At 43.6% G+C, this 20,365-nt stretch overlaps 1 protein-coding gene and 1 long non-coding RNA gene across 5 annotated transcripts in view; one reads left to right on the top strand and one right to left on the bottom strand.

Annotated features, from left to right (window-relative positions):
• Positions 1-16,821, top strand: part of GRAP2 (GRB2 related adaptor protein 2) — a 102,044-nt gene extending 85,223 nt beyond the window's left edge. For 3 of the 4 annotated variants that reach the window (XM_010710729.4, XM_010710711.4, XM_010710721.4), the window contains exons 2-8: positions 3,235-3,335; positions 6,595-6,686; positions 9,129-9,248; positions 11,034-11,202; positions 12,833-12,964; positions 15,077-15,196; positions 15,586-16,821. In XM_010710729.4, the coding sequence (XP_010709031.1) occupies positions 3,258-3,335; positions 6,595-6,686; positions 9,129-9,248; positions 11,034-11,202; positions 12,833-12,964; positions 15,077-15,196; positions 15,586-15,765 (891 nt within the window). In that variant the 5' untranslated portion in view covers positions 3,235-3,257 and the 3' untranslated portion in view covers positions 15,766-16,821. Of the gene's footprint in view, positions 1-2,805; positions 2,828-3,234; positions 3,336-6,594; positions 6,687-9,128; positions 9,249-11,033; positions 11,203-12,832; positions 12,965-15,076; positions 15,197-15,585 lie in introns of those variants that run through there. The other variant, XM_085226101.1, reaches the window with a different exon arrangement.
• LOC146545310 (uncharacterized) lies at positions 573-15,605 on the bottom strand. Its single transcript, XR_014883852.1, has 2 exons — positions 14,184-15,605; positions 573-13,762 (listed from the first exon to the last, which is right to left on the bottom strand). It is a non-coding gene; the product is annotated as an uncharacterized LOC146545310 (long non-coding RNA).
• Positions 16,822-20,365: the final 3,544 nt, after the last annotated feature.

Genomic DNA, 20,365 nt, shown 5'->3' with positions numbered 1-20,365 from the left:
CACACACATGCAGAGAGGGAAAGAAAGGGCCTTTGGAAGGGAGTTTTCACAAGGGCCCAGCACTGACCCGCACATCCTCAAGTTACAGATGGAGGGAGGAATGGGATCAGAAAAACAAAGCTGGTTTGAAGTTCAGGTGATGAAAAGTGGTAGGCTGCCGTTCAAAGACAGGATTATGGGCTAGTGCTGCTTTAGTAGTTGGTGGGGGAAGAGCTTAAGGCCACAGCATTGCTGATTTATCAGCACAGCCAACACTGTGCATGGTATTTGAGTCGCTTCTAAATCCAGCCGCTGGCAATGAAAAGCACATTTAATCCATGTGTTAGATTGTTTGAAGAGGTATCTGTCTCCTGGTCTCTCCCCATGTTTGTGATTGCTGAAATTGAAAATGAGGTGAGAGAGGAGATTTTAACTGTTTCACAAACACTTCCCCTCTCGAGAGGGTCACGTATCCAGTGGCATCTTTAGCACCTGGGAGACTGTGAAATGAAAGGCTCTTCCCCTTCCTGCTCCCTGCGGAGAGAAGCCCTGCTGCCTATCCTGTGATTGAGGAGCAAAAATCAAAGACGGGATTTGTATTTATACAGTTTATTGTTTTGAACTGGTTTGGGGTTGGGGTTTTTTCCATTTGTTCTCTTTGATTTTTTTTGTTTGTTTTGCTTTGTTTTGTGTTTTGTCCTTGTTTTTCCTTTTTTTTTTTTTTTTTTCCTTGAGATGAGATTAATGTTCTGCATTAGGAGTTCTAGGATTCATTTGCACTGTCGGCTCTGATCCCTACCACCATAAGATAAAATACAGAAATACATCCCTTACTAAAGTAATTTTCCTTGGTCTTTTTTCTTTGGTTCTCTACCATGAAAGGGTATTATTCTTTATCTAGTTCTCCCAGTGGTTAATTCCTCTCCTATTTGATACCCTTACTCTCTATCAGCAAGCATGGCTGTGGGAAGATACAAACAGGAGTGCAAAGAATGTCAGTGCAAGAACAGAGGGCAGTCTTCAGATCAAGTCTGAGTTGCACCCACAGAGTTGCACTTGGAATAAAAGAGGGACAATTAGGCAGCAAGCTTAAGCTATATTTGCAGCTCTGATACACACAGAGTGAGAATTAAAGAGCATCATCAAGTGGATGGAGAGAAAACTCGGTGAAAAGGGGTAGAAGCTGCTTGAGAATGAGAATAAGGTACATTGGTAAAACATAGTCTGTTACAGGTAGGTATGGATGTATGGGTCAAAACCTCAGGGCTCTGGGTTGGAATAGCAGGCATGTGGCAGGTCACAAGGTCTGTGTCATGCTACCCGTGAGTCCCAGCACATAACAAGTCCCACTGCTGTAGGACAGGTTGATGCTCAACAGGCAGAGCTGCCTGTGGACTGCTGATCAGTCTGCCCTGGTGCTGCATAGCTCACCTCAGTCCTATGAATACGAATTCACCTACAATATGCAGCATGAAACGAGAGTGTGAACAGAATCCAAGAGAAAGCAAGTGAAGATCTTCCTTGCAGTTAGAAAATGAGACGCAGAAAAGGGTTTCTGCTGGCAAGGCAGACATTGCTCAGGTGAAGAGCTGCTCCCAGTGGCTCCCTGGGACCAAGCCTTGGTGTTGTTCCATTGCCGCCTGCCAACAGCTCAGTCAGCAGCGGTGGCGCTGACAATTCAGTGACCTCAAAGACTTGTGGCTGGTCCCCAATTGGACTGACTGTCCTGACCAAATCTCCCATTGTTGTCTTTCCTGTGAAATTGTATGTCTTTCCAGAATAATGTTTTTCCTTTTGAATCCTTGAACTACTTACTGTTCGTGCCATCTCGATGGCTCTATCTGCAATTTTTACCCTTCCAATCTCTCTATGCATTTTCTCCTAGATCTTATTAAGTAGTTTGAGTCAGTTACACAGTTGTGCCTGGATTACTGGTACACAGGCAGTTAAATCCCTGGATTGTGTGTCAAAGGCAAGCTTACAGCAGGGGTTACAGTAGCCCATTAATTTAAAAGTGACAGAATTTTGGAGCTCACTCATCACATTGTTTTGGGGGGCTCTCATCTCAGTTGTAACAGGACACTCAAGAAATAGTTCCCTAACTTGAGTTGTTGGTACTGTTTCTTTTTTGGGCTTTCGGGTTAAGAATATTTTGGATCAGGCAAGTTAGCACTTCTCTAGCCTTACAGTCTGGGAGATTTTGTGGGAAGTGAAGCTAGGTGAAGCCTTTGGCTTCAGGATCATAGTTTCCAGATGAACCTAGTTTAGTAACCACTGAAGTTACTTCTGTACTGGAGCTGGGCTGTTGGAACATCTCACAGCAGTGCCTTTGCTTAATGTGGCACTGCCTCGCTCTTTGTCTTGTCACTGGCAGCCTCGCTGCTGGGCTGCAGGGAGCACGAGCCAGCCATGGGAAACGAATAACTCCCTTGATCATAGAAGTGGTCCTGCTGGGGTACATCTGAGTTGCATGTGCAGGAAGTGGTGAAGAAGCGAATCTCATGTTGTGACTTCCCGTGCCACATGTGCTCTGCTGATGAAAAGCAGGCTTTGGTTTGCAGGCTATCTGGTACATTTCAGGCTCCTGGCTTATGAATGCAGAGGAAGGGTAAGTGCGTGCCTTAAATTTGTCAGTGCTACAGTTTCACACTCCGTCAGCTTCAAAACAGGGACTACAGTCTTTCTGCAAACAGTTTTTCCTAGCTATATGTTGTGGTTACCCATGCAAAGCCATCACAGAGGAAAGTCTCTTTCAACCTTCAGAACTGTGGCCCCTGTCCAAGAAAAAAATATATTTATTGCAAGCTCTTCTTTTTGTCCACAATTTGCCTCCCTCTTGAGATACAGAGTAAGTGATCGCAGAGGGCAACCACATTATTCTATTGCATGACAGAATCATTTGATTAACTGAGAACTGTGTCAGAGTGGTCCTTGGTCTACACAGAAGAAGGTTTTTCCTGCTACCAGCTTCTTTGTGGATGTGTGCAAACTTTTCCATAAAATTGCTGCAGAGAAAGAGATTTGTTGGAATGAGCTGATACTGGATTTTTTTAATTTCTTGAGAGAGTTATAGCTTCTTGGCCATGCTATCTCTTCTGCCTGCTAATGTCTTTCAGTATCTAGTAACTAATGTCTACTAATGGTAGGTGCATGCTCATCTATGTGCAAATCACAGCACTGCTTATAAGCTTTCTGCAAGCTAGACTCAGCAGTCTCAGCAGCTTATAGATACTGACCTGCATACGCTTCTTTCAGCTCTGCTCTGCCGCCAATACAGTATGGAAGCCATCGCCAAGTTTGATTTCACCGCTTCTGGAGAGGATGAGCTGAGTTTCCAGGCTGGGGATATCCTGAAGGTAAGTGTGGCTCTAAGAATGACTAGAGATCAGTGCTGATAATCTGCCAAGGCTTTCTGCCTTGACAAAGCATATGAATGCTAATGTCTATAAACCTGGATAGGAATGCAGGACACTAGATTCCCATAGGTCAACCAGCAACCTCCACTGGGTCCACTCTACTTGACTCTACTTGGTTCCTAAACTATGCATGTAGTTGTCCTGTAGTGCTCTAGTAATCAATGGGGAAGTATCATCATCTTTGCTATAGAAGAGATCCAGTTCTTTGTTAGAACAGTTTTTGAAGATATCCTGCCTGTTTTCATTGAATATGAAGGTAGTCTTGAGTGACTGTGTTTAGGATGACTGTGTCTAAAGGCAAGCAGGATGAATATGAGCCAGAGAGTTTGCTGTATTTCTTGTTTCCAACTCTTAAACTGTTAAAACAATGGCTAACATGCATTGTAGAACTTACATCTAACTTTTCACCATAAGTAATTACTGTTAGTTGCTGCAGGGGTTTTAGGCAGTTGCAGATGGAAGAGGAAATGTTCATGAAACAGTCTGTTACACACATAATAGAAAAGTTTAAGAGGTCCTCAGCTAGTAATGTTACACACACTCTTGCAGGAACTGAGCGGTGGAAGAATGACAAAATGGCAGAAGTTATCATAAATACAGAGTATATGAGAGACTCTTGAATGTTGATGTGCATGTGTTACAGTAAAACAGTTTGTTAACCCTACTGAAGTGCCAAAGATGAAGCCACACTCTGCTCCACCCTAATTATTTACCCACTTTTCAACCCACAACATAGCTGTTCTGCTTTGGTTGAAAATGACTGGGCAAAACACTTCTCTAAGGCTTTAACTCCTCCACTAGCCAAAGGGATATTGCAAAATAATGAGATATAAAATCTTGTTCTACCAAGAAACCTTCACTACTTCCCTGTACAGTCCCAGCTGTTCCATTTAATGACCAGATATTATGTCTCAGCCCTGCCTCTTCCATCACCATGATTTCTTATTTTATTGTCCTTTTTATCCTGGAAGCTTAAACAAAGCTAATGGCATCCAGAATTCATTAAGATCAAAGACCTTTTTTTATCCCCCAGTGATATGTGAAGGATTGATGAACACTTCCATTCCTAATTCTTCCTTAATTTCAGAGTAGTCCCCACATCCCTACCATCCCCTAATCTTTACCTGATATTTGTTTCCTCAGGAGACTGTGGTTTCATTAAAGCCCTGGCTACAGCATTGGCATTGGCCAGGTCACCTTTCCTTCTGTTACTCAGTTTCCCTTCCTGTACAATCATTAGAAACTAGAGCTTCCTTTCAAATTACATCGAAAGCTGCTGATGAAAAAGGATCAAATACATCAGTATAAATATTAGTAGTCACTGGGACTTCACTATCAGAAGTCAGACAGCCTATTGCTTTAAGGTCCTTGAGGTGAACAAACTCCCACTGCCCAAGACCTAGTAGCAGTAAAATAACCTGAGCAGTGCCTTTCCATCTGGCAAACACACACATACATTCATACCCCATCCCGAGCCCCCTTCTGCTGCCTGCTCAACCTGCTGGCTGTCTGCTCTGATTTATGAAGAAGATAAAATGAACAGTATTGATGCAGAGACTAGAAAACAGGAAACACGAGGCCCTCAACCACCAGTGACAGGAGGAAATCCACCCTCTCTCTCTCACACACACACATCCCACATCCTTCTCTGAGAGGATGACACACAGAAACCTGACAGTCGTGCACTAAGGACCAGGAGGTATGTCGTTCTAGAGACATTGCTGCCAACAGGACTTGAGCAGGGTGTGGTGTGTGGCTTGTCATCCCCTTTGGTTGGCCACAGCAGCAAAAAAAGAACCTTAATCCTGAACTCAGAGCTGGGGAAGCAGTAACTGGACAAGAAGGGATCTCCATGGCTTTCTATTCTCAAACTTTCTTTATCTAAATGCATGGAAGAAACCTATGTGGCAGGCAAGGCAATGGAGAATCAGCCCCAGAGACAGTAGTATCCTGTTGCCAGCACCAAGCAGTTAGAATGTTAGGCTCCCAGAAACATGGGATTGGCTTATAGAACAAGTATTATTATTGTTAAACAATAGATTTCAAATAAGGCCTTTTCCACTTGCTTTCTCCTTTTAAAACTGTCAGGACACATCCTCTCAGGCTCCCCTCCAAAACCAGAATGAGCAGAAACACATTCTACTTTATAAAAGGGAATTCTGTCCCATGAATTGGAATGTCAAACAGAACACCAAGGACCGCAATGTTTGCAGGAAAACCACAAACTTGCTGTATCTCTGTCCTCTTCCTGCTAGCTGAGGTCTGCACCAGAGACCATCCGCAAGGGAGCAGTGAATTTGGGCAATCTATGGTCAGCAGTGCACTCCCTATGGACCTTTATGGTCCATAACTCTTGAAGCTTCTCCATGTGCACTGTAGGCTGGCTTCCTGCTGCCCTAAATATTGGAATTGTGAGAGTTGCTTTACGATATGTTTTGCCTCCTTTTATCTACCCTAGCAAAGTTCATGGCCACTGAAAACTTAGCCCACTAAATAGCCCACTAAATAAATAGCCCACTAAACAGTCCAGAGAGTTGGTGGATGCACCGCCTCTGGTGATATTCAAGGTCAAGCTGAACCAGGCTCTGAACTGCTCTAGCTGTAAGTGTCCCTGTTCATTGCAGAGGAGTTGGACCAGATAGTCTTTAAGGGTTCCTTTCAATTCAAATAAGATTCTATTAAGTACTCTCTTGCAGAATGGGTGTTGAGAGCGTAGGGTGACTTCTGTGCAGCCATAACACACACACGCACAGATGTAGCTTTATATCCCTCCATATATGTACACGTCAGAGAAGTTTTCACAGATTTTTTTTTTTCCCCTGTGAATCTGAGATGATCCAGTACTATTAAAAGCAGCACAGAGAACTCCTTAAACCCCCATTAAGTCCCTCCAAGCTCGTTTCCCTCATCTCACAGACATCAGAGATATGCAGACCGCATCCCCTGCCACCTGGAGAGGCATTCAGAGGAAGGGATAAAGTTAACAAGCAATCAGTCTAATTCCACTTGGCCTTCTTCGCTGTTTTCTTTGCACTGAAGTGGCCATCAGCCACTAATTCTGCTTTAAGGTGGGTAAGAAGTAAAGCAAGAAGTAAAGCATATCTTTCATTTTTACACAAAATTCTAGTTTTCAGCCAGTATCTTAGTGAGTTTTGCCTTTCTCAGAAACATGTTTATTCAATCTGTCCCTCCATTGCAGGTTTTGAGCTCCCAGGAAGAGTGGTACAAAGCTGAACTCCGAAGCCAAGAGGGCTATGTTCCTAAGAACTTCATTGATTTTCATGTTCCCCCGTAAGTGTCATGGAAAATGCACGCACCAGCATTGCACATTTCCAAAGGATAGTCAAGGCAGGCATGACAGAGGAAGCACTGGTTATAACACACAATCATAGAAGCATTCGGGTTGGAAAAGACCACTAAGATCATCTCGTCCAGCCGTCAGCCCATCACAGTTTGAGGCTGGCATGAAGCCATGCACAGTTCTGCCAGCACACCTTCTTCCTACCCTGGAGCATCCTCTGTTCTTTCAGAACTGAATAGTTCTCTTTATCGCTCTCGAGTGACTCCTTTGTTACTGCTGCTGGTAGGGATGCCACTGGGATGCGGCAGGAGCTGCGTGGAGCTCTCCTTGGACAGAAGGAGAATAGTCACGATGTGAAGTCTTGGCAACAGAGACAGAGGCTGAGCACAAAAGGAAGAGCAAGAACTCTCTGTAAAGGAACTATAAAAGCGTAATTCCCTCCTCCCAACTCTTTCACCGCATTCTCTCTCGTTTCCCCACCCTGTCATCCGCATTCCCTCCCCCTGCGACGTGTGCGAGCTCCTCTCGGTACACTAGAGGTCAGTGCAACGCTGCACCAAGTGTGACAGCTGCTGCTGCTCGTGGATTGACAGAGATGATAGACCAGCCGTGCCACTCCGCTCCCACACGCGTGCAGACGCAAACACACATCCCTCTGCACGCTTTGTGTCTGCGCACCCAAACACAGATCTGTCACAGGGCAGGCGGACCTCACGTCTCTCCCCCTACTGGGAAGATGGCACTTTCAGAAAGGTCTGAGAGGTGTTGAAATGCTTGCTAAGCATGCTGCCCGGCCCTGTGCCATAAAAATGCCAATAGACTGCAGATTTATAGTCTTTTGCCTTTCAGTTGGCAGAAATACTCCCTGAAGCCCCTCTAAGAAGCACGTGGATGTGGCACTGAGGGACGTGGTCAGTGGGCGCGCTGGAGATGGGCTGACGGTTGGACTGGGTGATCTGAGAGGTCTTTTCCAACCTTTATGATTCTGTGATTCTATTCTACGATCCTAAAATTGTCCTCTTTCAAAATAAGTGCCGCAGCATTTCAGAAGACATGAGCAGAGCACATCTTAAGCCCAGTTCTGCTGGCTCTGACATGCCGGTGCTCTCAACAGGCAAACGCCATTTTGCTGGATTTTGTGCCCTACATATAAGCACCACTGTTCATTTTGAATGTGGGATTGCTGGTTTCTTTGGACGTGAGCCTGCCTGCTCAGCTGAGCGAAAGAACTTAGTTTGCACTGCAAAGATGGGCTGTTGCACTGAGGCCTCAAGGGACCAGGATCTTCCAGTGCATTGTGCTTGTTCACTCTTTCGCAGGGCTGTGGCATCCCACAGGGAAATGAGCAGCTTCTTATTTTCACACACATTTTCCTCGTGATGTTTTCTCTGTGAGAGAGGAGCTGTGAAGAAACATTTCTACTTTGACACATCCCTAAGAGCAGGACACCTAAACAGCTCATGGCAAGTACTAGAGCCAGATGTAGGGAAGAAAGTCATTTCTTCTTTTGGTGGGCCATTTTTTCTAACTGTGTATTGTCAGTAAGCATCGAGACTTCATGTTAATGCTGATTAAATTCTGATTTCCCACTGACTGTTGATTATACATAGGTAAACCATGATGGTGGTGACGAGGAGAATAACAAAACTGAAAAGATGAAGTTATAGAGCTTGCAAAACTATCAGTCCTTGATTTTAATGCAGAACAGCTAATGAAGCGTTACACAAAATCAGAAGACTGCGCATTTTGGATCTTATTACCTGCAGTATACACTATGTTTTTTCTCTCTACTTAAAATTTCCTATTGACACAGTATTGTTTTACTATTTTATGGTGGCTTTTCTCATTATTTGTCCAGTGCCTTATACTACTGGCTAAATTTACATGAGTGTAGTTATGAATTCTGTGGTTCTGAGATTTTGTGGTGTTATAAGTCTTTCAGAAGCCAATTTATTAGCACTGAAACTTTCATGCCTTGCTTTTGTTAAAAATTTATGTTTGTTCCTCACAATATATCCATCACAGTCCAGTAATTTTCAGTTTACCAAGAGTAATTTGATGTATGTCTGAGAATTGTGCGTGTATGTGGGTATGTATGTGCATATATATATATACCTTTCTAATTTAAAATCTCTTTGAGTAACACCTTACTGCACCGTGCCTTTAATTAAACTTTTAGCTGAGTGTTGCTTAGCAGGCCAAAGATTACTTTGGCCTCTTTGCATCTAAGTGCTTTTACTGCTCAAAACAAATGGTCCACATCCATCAAGACCTTGTACCTTAGCGTGTCTGTGGGATGTGGGATCCTCTGATTCCTTTGTTTTGTCTTTGTGCCATCCTGTTTATTCATATTCTCCTTACCCTCAACTTTTCTGTTTCTTATCTTCATTCATACCTTTATTCACGTTTCCATGACTTCTCCCCCTTGACAGCTGGTTTGATGAGAAGATATCCCGCCACGAAGCTGAGAGCATCCTCATGAGCAAAGGAGTTGGTTCTTTCATTGTCCGAGCCAGTCAGAACTCTCACGGTGACTTCTCCATCTCTGTCAGGTATCTGCTTCTCACAACATTTTTCTGCGTCTTTTTCTGGTTAATGATCTCCCTAGCTCCTTCTTGACAGGAATCCTAATGGGACTTTGCCTCTCAAGAAGTTTGCATGCCTCCAGCTAGGCAGTGACTCTGTGTCACATGAATGAGAATGAATTAGGCACCCGATTCCTCGATGTTTCAGTCTCCTTTCTAGTGATACAGTGAATGTCCCATTCCAAAGCTCCATTCCCTGGAGATCTGCTTCTCTGAAAGAGCTGCAGCAAAGTGGAATGGTACATGGGATATCTCCTGCAGTGCAAAACATGTGCCTTCCATTTGTATTATTTGCCTATTTGACAGCTTCAATTACTATATCCAAGAATTCCATACTACCCATTAAGACAAGACTGTTACATTATTAACTTATTTCCCACCTGTCAATTGGATAGAACTGGCTTTTAGTTGCTAGCAGCCCAGCTGCTTTACATCCTCTTATTGTACCTCGACCCTTTTCAGCACTTCAAAGCAGAGCTGTTAAATGCTGATCAGTTTCCAGATTTTCAATTAATCAATATTCAGTCAATAATCAGTTATAAACTAAAATACTGATTAGCACTGCCTTTCCTAAGCATAGTGAACCTTCTGCTTCAGGAAGCTCAAAAAGTATCTGGGGGGAATGCAGGAAAACGTATTGCCAGGATCACTTACTCCACTGTGGACCCCTCTTTCCAGTTCAAGAGACTATGGCTACACGTATATCAATGATCTGAGCACTGTCAGGCACATTCTCTGGCCTGAAGGTCAAGTAGTGCAGCAGAGTTCAGACCCATACGGCTAAATTCTCTTCACCTCACAGGACAGAATAGCTGTATTCAAGAAGTTCACTGGCAATGGTTCCTGGCCTATGCTGTACACATAGCCACCACACTGCACTATCTGGGAGAGACTTTTTTGGTTTAGGCTAAAACCATGCAGTAACATTAGCAGTTGTGTAACTAGCACTACAAGATAGCACTCCAGTCCCTGTCTAGTCCCTGTTTAGATTATTTGTATAGATGTAGCCTTTGAGACCAGTGCCTTCAGTTTTTGGAGTTGCACAAAGGAAGTAAGAACCAAAACCAGATCACCAGATCACATGTGGTCCAAAGAGGAATTGTGCAAATCAGTTAAGAGGTAAGGGAAGGAGAGCTGCATGGCAGAGCAGGGCAGGAGGTGAGACTGGTAATTTTTTTCTTGTAATAGTAACTAATAATTTCTTGTTTTCTTTCTTTTTGGTAGGGAGACAGACTGGTAGACATGGTATTACACTAAATATTGTGCAGTTATAATGTGTGACTATGTCTTGCGACTATGTCTTCATGAAATGATGATGTCCATGGTGCAGAAGGGTATAATACATCTCATTCATCTGATGATAATACATCAGTTCAGTCTGGTGTTAACAGGAACCTGAAGAGGCCAGGGGGTAGATTACAACTGCACGTTTGAGTATTATACAAAGTACATAATAACTATTGGATATTTTGGGCTCTGAAAGCCTTTCCTTCAGAGGACAGCCTTTACAGCCCCATGCCTCACTCCAATAGTACTCCATGACTGATCAGCCCTTCAGCATTCTATGTTTGTCAGTCAATATGTCTTTTGAAATACAAAACCGCCTCTAGGTCCAGTGCATACAAAAGCTGATATTCTTTCCAGAAGTCTCAGTTTGGCCAAGTGGCAGAAAGAACTATTCTGATTTCCTTCTTTTTCAAGGAAGATGACAGTGCAGCCCAGTTAATCTCTTACTTTCTAAATTGGATCCAGGCATGAAGATGATGTACAACACTTCAAAGTGATGAGGGACTCAAAGGGAAACTATTACTTGTGGACAGAGAAATTCTACTCACTGAACAAGCTGGTAGACTACTACAGGACAAGTACTATCTCCAGGCAAAAGCAGATTCTCCTGAGGGATGACAGCCGAGAAGAGAAGGTAAACACAAGCTGTCCTCAAGAGTTCTTGAGTAAGAAGGAATTTGGCCCACAAGAATGTCTTGCAGAGAGTGTGAGGGAGGGTCTGTCCTTGGAAAACTGACCACAACACTGTGCTGGTGGGTGCTGCAACACTGATTTTTAGTTACTTCAGTAGTGCATGTGGTTATGTAATTGAGCAGAATTTTCAGATTTTGTTTGGGATATTAACAGAAAGGTCTCAAATCTACATAGAGGAGTTCTGCTAAAGTTGTTCTGAGGCTATGGAGATGAAGTTCTAAGATGCCTTGCACAACCAAGGGAGGCAGGTTCTACCATGTGGAATGCCTAGCTCTTTTCATAAGGGCTCGTACAAAGTTTACTGTTAGGTTGTCTGAGAAGAATTTGAATCTGATGTCCTGTTGTCCTTGAATACACTCAAATTGCAGTTACAGATTATTATTACAGTGCAAAGTTTGTTCAGAAGAATCACATATCTTCTGTTACTCAGTGAATGCAATTAAGCGTGTGGAGGAACCCTGCAACAATAAGGGCTGAAAAGCACTGCTGAGCAGAGCACAGCAGATGTGGGAACAGGGTATGCACTCAGGGAAGATGTAGTAGATGAGAAGATGAGAAAGCAGGAAAATCCCAGCCCAATGAATGCCTGGTTTTGTGCCAGGAGGACAAGCAAATGCCATAGCAGCAGTTGCTATGGACTGCACACACAATACTGGGAGTGATCATGCCTGATCACTGCAATAACCAAGGTCCAACCCTACTGGGAAACGGATTCTGGTGTTAAATTACCAGGATGTTCAGGCAGAGGTGAGCATGAAGTACAGGACCTGCTCACCACAGCAGTGAAGTTTTATAGGCTGCATGTGGGTCTTTCTTGCTGGCTCCGAAAAAGAGAGGATTTATATTTCAATCTGAAGAGGGGACTTGTGTTGTTATCTCCTTTTAGTTCACTTATTCAGCACTTTAAAAATACATTAGTCAGATATAAAATAGAGACTCTGGGACCTGTGAGAGAGAGATCACAGCAAAGAATAGTCTGGGGAAGGAGAAAGGAAGACTTGTATGCAAGATTACCAATAAAACAACCTGTTTGAGCTGACTCTGAGCAGGAAGGGAAAGGGAACAGCATTTGCTCCAAGATGCAGACAGGCAAATAAAAAACAGGAGTCAAGTTTGCTTTGGCAAACACTGTGCATTTGTTATGGTGATGGGCTCAGCAGGGTATGTTTAGCACTCAGCACAGTGGGGTTTCAGTTCACAGTTAGAATTTCTAGCTGCTACAGCCATATGATAAAATGATAGCAGTATATGGATTTCATTGCAGAGACAAATGAAGTCTGAGGGCATGATTTCTAAAAAGAGTTCACTTCCTTTGCCAAACCTCATGTAAGTGACGTTTTCAGGCCAGCATAACCCATTACTACCCACTTTTCAAATGGGTAACAGCTATGACAAAGATCTACAATCCAGGAGTCTTGATTTGTCCTTCCATTCAGAGGAGCCTATCTCTGGAAGATCCTCCAGCATAAAGGGTAGTGATAATAATCCATGGGTAATGATTGCTAAGCTTCAGACAGGATCATGGTGGAAAGCAAAATCTGGCCTCACTTTTAGAATCTTTCTTCCCTCAGGAAAGGCGTGGTGGGAGCCTGGAACGAATGAGCCGGGATGGACTGCATGTGGGTGGAGCAGCTGGAGAAGCTCATTCTTCTATGTCCAAGAGATACGTGGACCATCCTGTCCCCGTGTTGCACCAGCAACAGGTAAAGTATTTGGACAACATATGGCTCTCAGACATATGGTTTAATTTCTGGGTGGTCCTTTGTGGAGCCAGGAGTTGGACTCAACGATCCTTGTGGGTCCTTTCCAACACAGGATATTCTGTGATTCACCAGGAAAGAGAGCACATGAAGCCTGGGCACACAAAACATTTGCCCTGATTACTTGATAACAAGTGAACAGCCACTTTATCAAAATCTGCTACCCTGAATCTGTATTAGGAGGCAGTCAATCAGTTCTTCCTATGGGAATAGCAGCAATGATGGATGGTATCAGCCTGGGGAGCTCTTTTGGATTGAAATAAATGTCAGCTTTATTTAGTTCCGTGATTCTTGGGACTGACTGACAAACAAACAAAAAATAGAAAATGGTTCGCCATGGTCCTTCCCACTGGGAACTGAGAGTACTGGGTTCCATCCCAAAAAATGGAAGACAAGGGTTAGTGCCATGTGAAGGTACAGAAACTCTTTCCAGTCTTGTACACAGTTTCAGGAACTCCTCTCAAGTCTGAGGGACAAATGAAACCTCACTGCCTGATTCTTTTTTTTCTATGTGATGCTGACACAAAACACATCAGGAATAAGAAATGATTACGGTAACACTGGGAGATTTTGACTTCCTCCAGAACATTCTTCCTTATTTTCCTCTTCATACCGGGCCCTCTCTGTGCTCTTTCATCATGTTGCACCCATGATGTGTGATGCCTCTTTGCTCCCTTGTTAGCACAGGAATGGAGATGACAACAGCAGTATCTGGTGATGTCTTCAAGGATCTTGATTAATCTGGGAAGAAATCATTTTCACAAAAATCCTGTGCATACCAAAACATAAGCCTCTGTGAAAAAATTAACTGTCCCAGCTAAAACCATAGCAGTAAGGTTGGCTTCTGTCTCTTGGCAGAGACAGGATGGTATCAGCCAAGGAGAGGACTTGTCCTGCTGAAGGGAAGAAATCCAAACCTGTGTCCCCTAAGGCATGAGAGCTCCTGTATCATGTGGCCAGGGACAATCATGAAAGAGCTGATCTCTCACCATATAGCCTGTCAGAGGACTGCTGATGGAACAATATGGCCTCTGATAAAGCTGAGGGCCTGCACTTGTTGGAGCACAGTCTACTTCTGAGTCACATTTGTTACGAAGCAGAAACACTCGGGAGAGAAGCACCCATATAGTAAATCCTGCAAAGCCAGATTGAGGTTACTCACCTCCAGGCAAGGACAGCTGAGGTGCAAATTGTGTTCCAGTCTCAGATACATTTCATGCTGACAAAGGTGCTGACAAAGTAAAACCAAGGGAGCATTTAGAAGACTAAGTCCAATAAAAGAAGCAAGAGCAAGATAGCTTTTTTCAGCAAGCACAAGCTCTTGTTCTTCCTCCCCTCTGTTGATACAAGCAATCAGATCCTGTGACACTGAAGCACTGCTGCAGCCTGAGCTAACATGATAACAGATTCTGTCACATCGTTATCATAAGAAACCCTCAGTGCACATACAGGCCTGTAGAGATGAAGACACTCAGCACCTCTTGACTGTGCAGACAAAAAAGAACTTGCTTCCTCAAAGATTTCCTTTGGCACGATTTCAGATGTGCAGCCATTTGGCATCTTTTCTTTGAATGTGATTTTGTTTTTTTCCTCTTTCATTAATTGGGCTACAGGGTTCTTAGACCTGTTCTCTGCTCTGTACAGCATGGGGCAGCCCAAAGGAAAAGGGAAGTAGAGAGACTGAGTTTCAGTAACTCCAGATAGGCAAAGTGTCCTCTTGGCAAGCTGGCTTTTCACCTGTGACTTAGAACAGGCTAAGCCTTTTCCAAAGCTTCCAGAGGCCCAAAAAATACACTGAAGCTTTTTTCCAGCAGATGTGGAATGTAGCTGAAGGCAGCCAAATTTCAACTTCTATGGAGAAAAATCCAAGTAGAAGAACTTAAGGTGACCTCTTCCATGACAGGAATTGCTTCCAAGACTGCAGCACAGGGACTATACTGGAAGCAGACATCTAAGATCATTTACATGAGGGTTGGACCCTGACTCCTTGACCACCAATGACTCTTAAGGTCCCTTCTTACGTTTGTGACATTTCTCTTGCTGTTTTCCTTCTAGGACAGGTATGGGGGGAGCCTGGACAGGAAAGATGCACTGCATGGACTAAGATATCATAGCCAAGGAAGTGCAGCAGCTATGCAACGGAGACACACAGATCCACTACACCAGCAGACACCGGTGGGTAACTACTTGCAGGGCCACACCTACCCAACTTAATGGTTCCCTTAGTGATGGCAAAGCAGTTTGGGCAATGCCATCTGCACAGAGGTCGCATTTGAAACAGTGTATTGAACGTGTTGGGACATATCTTAGAAGACATTTCTGAGTCTCAAGGCTCTACTGTTGCCACTTGAATCTCATTGTGTGGCACTTTGAAGGTAGGACTAGAGTGTTACATTAGCATAGTTCTACAACTACTCTTAGTTAACCAACCTATCAAAGAAGGAACTTAGCATCAGCTCACCACAGTAGGGATCTGGGGCATTGTGAGAAGGCCTGAGCTCACTGAAGGATCTGGATCAAGCATGTAATTCATTGTTTCCTGCTCATCTCTGTCTCCTTCCCAGCGAATACTATGGGTCCGTGCCTTGTACGACTTTGATGCTGTGGAACATGATGAGCTGGGCTTCCGCAGCGGAGACATTGTAGAAGTCCTAGACAGCTCCAACCCATCCTGGTGGAAAGGACGTCTGCGTGGGGAACTGGGTCTCTTCCCTGCCAACTATGTCACACCGGTGCTACTGTGAGGCTGCATTTGTGCCCCAGAGGTCCATATGAGAGCTGCTCGTCTGACATGACAGGGACAGAGAAGGAATGCATCTTCCTTTGTCCCCAGGACATTTGGTGGTTTTGGTTTTGTCTTAATTTATTGGCAATTGATCTTCTGAGATGCTGGTGAGAAAGAGAACCCTCTGAAGGATTTTTTTCCCTGTTTTGCATGTTCATGCCTGGGAGGGGAGCAAGAATCCTGGACTGTTTATTGAAATCTTGCTGGATCCTCCCTGCCCCATCATTCCTTTGGCTATGTATTGATAACTTCCTGCACTTAGGTTTGTTCTGTGGAAATGGCACCTCAGAGAAATCAGGCTTTGGTATCTGGGTAGAACCTACCCCATTTATTTTGGATCTGGTTGCATTCATAGTCCACTCAGGCTCTGTTTCACCTTTCTTTCAGAGGCAGAACAAGTGCCCAGGTGAATAAAATGATGACTGGTAATCACATTTCTTTTAGGTAGGGATGAAAAGTCCTTAGGCTGAGGTGCAAGGCAACTGACTTTTCTAAATAGTTTTTGGCTTGCATCTCTAGCACTTTCTGTGGGCTTAGACTCTGTGGATACCAGGTGAAGGGACGAAATCCTGTAAGTTATTGTACTTAATGGTGATGAAGATACGGGAAGGGTGAGAAGCTAATTTCAGTGCTTCTACAGACAGTCCTGCTCTCCTGCACTTCTGTCTTCACCCTATTGCAACGATCTGTCTCATTTTCAAGCTGCTTTCCAAGGTACCTGTGCATCCTTGTAGATGTCCTGGTTAGAGCAGATCAAGCCCTTCAGCTAAATGAATATCCTCTGGATTGAATAACAGTGGGCAAGCCTTACTGGTTCCTTTCTAAAACTGAACTGGGGAGGGGCTGAGAAGAAGAGGTTTTTCAGGTTTGGTGCCAGAAGTTCTGTCCCTGAGAAGGTGGGGTGTTCTGGATCACTGAGTACACAGCTCTGACTTGCCAGTGGAATGCTTCATGCAAATCATTGAGCTGTTACTTTACAGTATGCAGAGAATAAAGTTGCCGCCATTGAATAGTCTGTTCTCTGTTCCAGTTTCTTTTAGATGAAATAAGGTAAATGAATAGGATTTCAAATCATGGCTGAGCGAATGCCAAGATGTGATACAAATATATTGCAAACAAATATTAAAAATGATCCAAACCATGAGAAAGAGACATTGCCACATAACCACTGCTCACACGAGTTTATATTAAACAAGCTGCCTGATTTTTTCACAACATGTGGGACCTCAGCAGTCAGCAAGGAAGTGGTGATTTATCATTCTTGGGAAAGAAATAAAAGGCAAGTGAAAAATTCTAAAAACAAATCAGACTCGGCAAGAAAAATGTTCTTATCTTTTGTTAGTCCCAGTGGGAGAAAAAAAATCCAGGAAACAGGTTTCTGGTGCAGCCCGATTCAATGTTGCTGGCCTAAATTAAGCTGCCAGCTAGACAGGGTATTAGCAGAAAGGACCTATTGTCAAGGGTTTGAGAGAGCTCCACCAAAAGCAGATTATTAATGGCTGAAGTAAAATGAGAATAATTAACATAGCATATAAGCTCTCAGTAGAATAGAAATCTTTGAAAGGCACATTAAGAGCTAATCTCCATTGGCTGCCAGGGTGGTTCAGGAAATGGAGAGAGAGCACACGACTCCCTGGGCTGGACGTGGCCCTGTTCTAATGCAGGGGCTCTATTCCCGGCCATTAGCATCTTACCTTTAAAGTGATGTCCATGTGGCTTGGTTTGGAACAAGCTACCTCACTAATGGGTGTGTAACATCAGTGACTCTACAGGTTGAAGTGTTTTGTTTTGATTCACTCTTTTTATTTTTTCCTTTTCCTTTTTAATTAAACTAATGTCAAATATGGAAGACGGGGAGTTAACATTTGATGAGAGAGGGTCAAAACCCAAAGCAAAGATGGAAGCAAAGAGGATTAAAAAAAAAAACAAACTGTCAAAACAGAAGAGGGATAAGAATGATTATTCTTTCATACTCAGGTCTGGCTGAAACAGAAAAATGGAATGTTCACCCCTATTCCCAGAGCGCCAAATCATCTTTCAATTAGTTCTTTCTGACTAGTTACTTTCAAAATTGGAAGTAGTGCCTCCTTTTCCTTTCCTTGGCACTCTAAAGACCCTCTTGGTAGTGAAGATGTAGCTGCACAAAATTAATTGAAGATAACGCACATAGCAGTTTGATAGCTCTTTCACACGTTTGAAAGCCCTTAACAGAGATTGACTAATTAAGCAAGTCTAAGTAACATGTTGTAAGTACCCCCATGTTAAGTCATAACTCTTTTGAGGAAGAGGTAAATTTGCACGTGATTTTTTAATTGACGTTTAAGGAATTAATACTTCAAGTAACTAGCATTAAAGGACATGTGCTAATTACGAACAGCACATAAGGACCACAGTAAAATCATGGTATCCCATTATAGGCAGCACCTAATGACACCAAAATTACTAGGTAGCAAAGGTTTCATTGCATCCATGATAACTAGACTGGTGCCATGTTCTGCACTGCTTTGTGAGCTGGCCAAGATTTGGTCTGCAAGACCCAGTGTCGTTCTGTTCTGGGGCGCAGAGGCAGCACTACTTGCAGGTACCTGTACCTACCAGCAGTTGGAAGGCACAGGAGTCAGACTGCATTTTTGTACTCTCTCACAGTGGAAGTTGTTTTCTTCCCAGTAAAACAACAGCACAGAGAACCGTGGCCCTTCCCACATTGATGGAACCATTGGATACGAGGAGAATAGTTTTGCTGAGGTAAAAGATGCATCCTTGGAGACACTCGAAGTCAGGCTGAAAGAGTTCTGAGCACCCTGATCTAGCTGAAAGTGTCCCCGTTCATTACTGGAGAGATAGACCAGATGGCATTTAAGGATCCCTTCCAACTCAAAGGATTCTATGATTCTATGCTGTGCCCACAGGACTGATGAGTTCTCCATGCCCTGTCTTCTACTGTAGCCTACCCATGAAATCCCAAGTTGAGTAATAACAAAAAAGAGAGAGAGGTACAGTCCTCTTCTTACCAGTCTTCCTGCTTCATCTTTCCACTGGTTTTAACAGTAACAAAATCCTTATTAATATTGTAGTGCTGTGAGAGCTTCAGATTCTGTGCAACGAGCACATGTTAGCACCTTAGGACAGGTGCTTTAAAATGACAGTGTGGTGTACTGAGTTTCCTGGGTGTTTGTCAATGTTTGATAAAGGATTAACCCTTCAGAACACATCCTGAGAGCCAGTGTAAAACCAAAAAGGGGAGGAATGAAGAGGAACCCAGGGAAGTGTTTTGTTTGGTATTCCTCTTAGACAAGAAAGACATTTCATGAGAGAAGAGATTGTAAACAAAGATAAAACTGGGAAAAGTATGTGGGAAGGCAAACATTGTTATAACAAATGCAACAGAGGAAGCTGGACGGCACATGGAAAAATAACAGTTTGATGAGCACAGCTGAGCTGTGCTTTCTCCTGTCAGAATGAACTTTTCGCCTACATTCTGCTGCAGATCCATATTTTGTTTATAAATGTCTCTGTGATTAATAAGGCTGAGAGAGAAACAGTAAATGGAAATCTCCTTTCATGAGAAAGCTGTCCAGACAGTTTTCTGTGCCACAGAACAGAGATGCCTCTGTTTTGGTCTACATGCTTATTATGACGGCTGTGCTTAGTGGAGCATGCTGCAGAAATAACTGGAACAGAAGAGCACTGTGGAGATGATCTTCAGTGTTGGCACTGAGGATCCCCTGTACTGCAGATACAAAGGCCTGAGAACAAGTTCCTTGATTGTTGGCTTTGATTGTTTTCTCTTTTTATTCAAAGTAATTTGCAGTTTATCATAGAATTGTATGAGTTGGAAGGCCATCTGGTCCAACTCCCCTGCAATGAACAGGGACACCCACAGCTCAATCAGGTTGCTCAGTGCCCCTCCAGCCTGACCTTGGATGTCTCCAGGGATGGGGCACCCACCACCTCTCTAGGTAACCTGTTCCATCACCTCACTACCTTTCTTCCTTATATCCAATCTAAATCTTCCCTCTTTCAGTTTGAAACCATTTCATAGAATCACAGAATCCTTAGAGTTGGAAGGGACCACTGAAGGCCATCTAGTCCAACTCTCCTGCAATGAGCAGGGACATCCACAGCTAGATCAGGTTGGCCAGGGCCTTATCCAGCTGGCTTTGAAAGTCTCAAGGGATGGGGCATCAACCATATCACTGGGCAATGTGTCCCAGCACCTTGCTGCCCTCATCTTAAAAGATTTTTTCCTCATATCTAACCTAAATCTCTTAGAGTTTGAAACCATTTCCCCTTGTTCAGTCACCAAGACCCCGCAAAAGAATTTCTACATTTCTTTCCTCTAGCTCTCCTACATACTGAAAGGCCATTATCAGGTCACCTTGGAGCCTTCCCTTCTCCATGCTGAAAAGCCCCAATTCTCTCAGCCTATCCTTGTAGGAGAGGTGTTCCACTCCATGGATTAGTTTTGTGGCCCTTTTCTGGATGCACTCCAACAGGTCTATCTCTCTCCTGTACTGAGGACTCCACATCTGGATGCACTACTCCAGGTGAGGCCTCAC

This window comes from Meleagris gallopavo, chromosome 1, assembly GCF_905368555.1.
Source record: "Meleagris gallopavo chromosome 1, MGAL_WU_HG_1.1, whole genome shotgun sequence".
NCBI lineage: Eukaryota > Metazoa > Chordata > Aves > Galliformes > Phasianidae > Meleagris > Meleagris gallopavo.
Note: the sequence above shows the minus strand (reverse complement) of the source record. Positions and strands in the feature narration are given on the sequence as shown.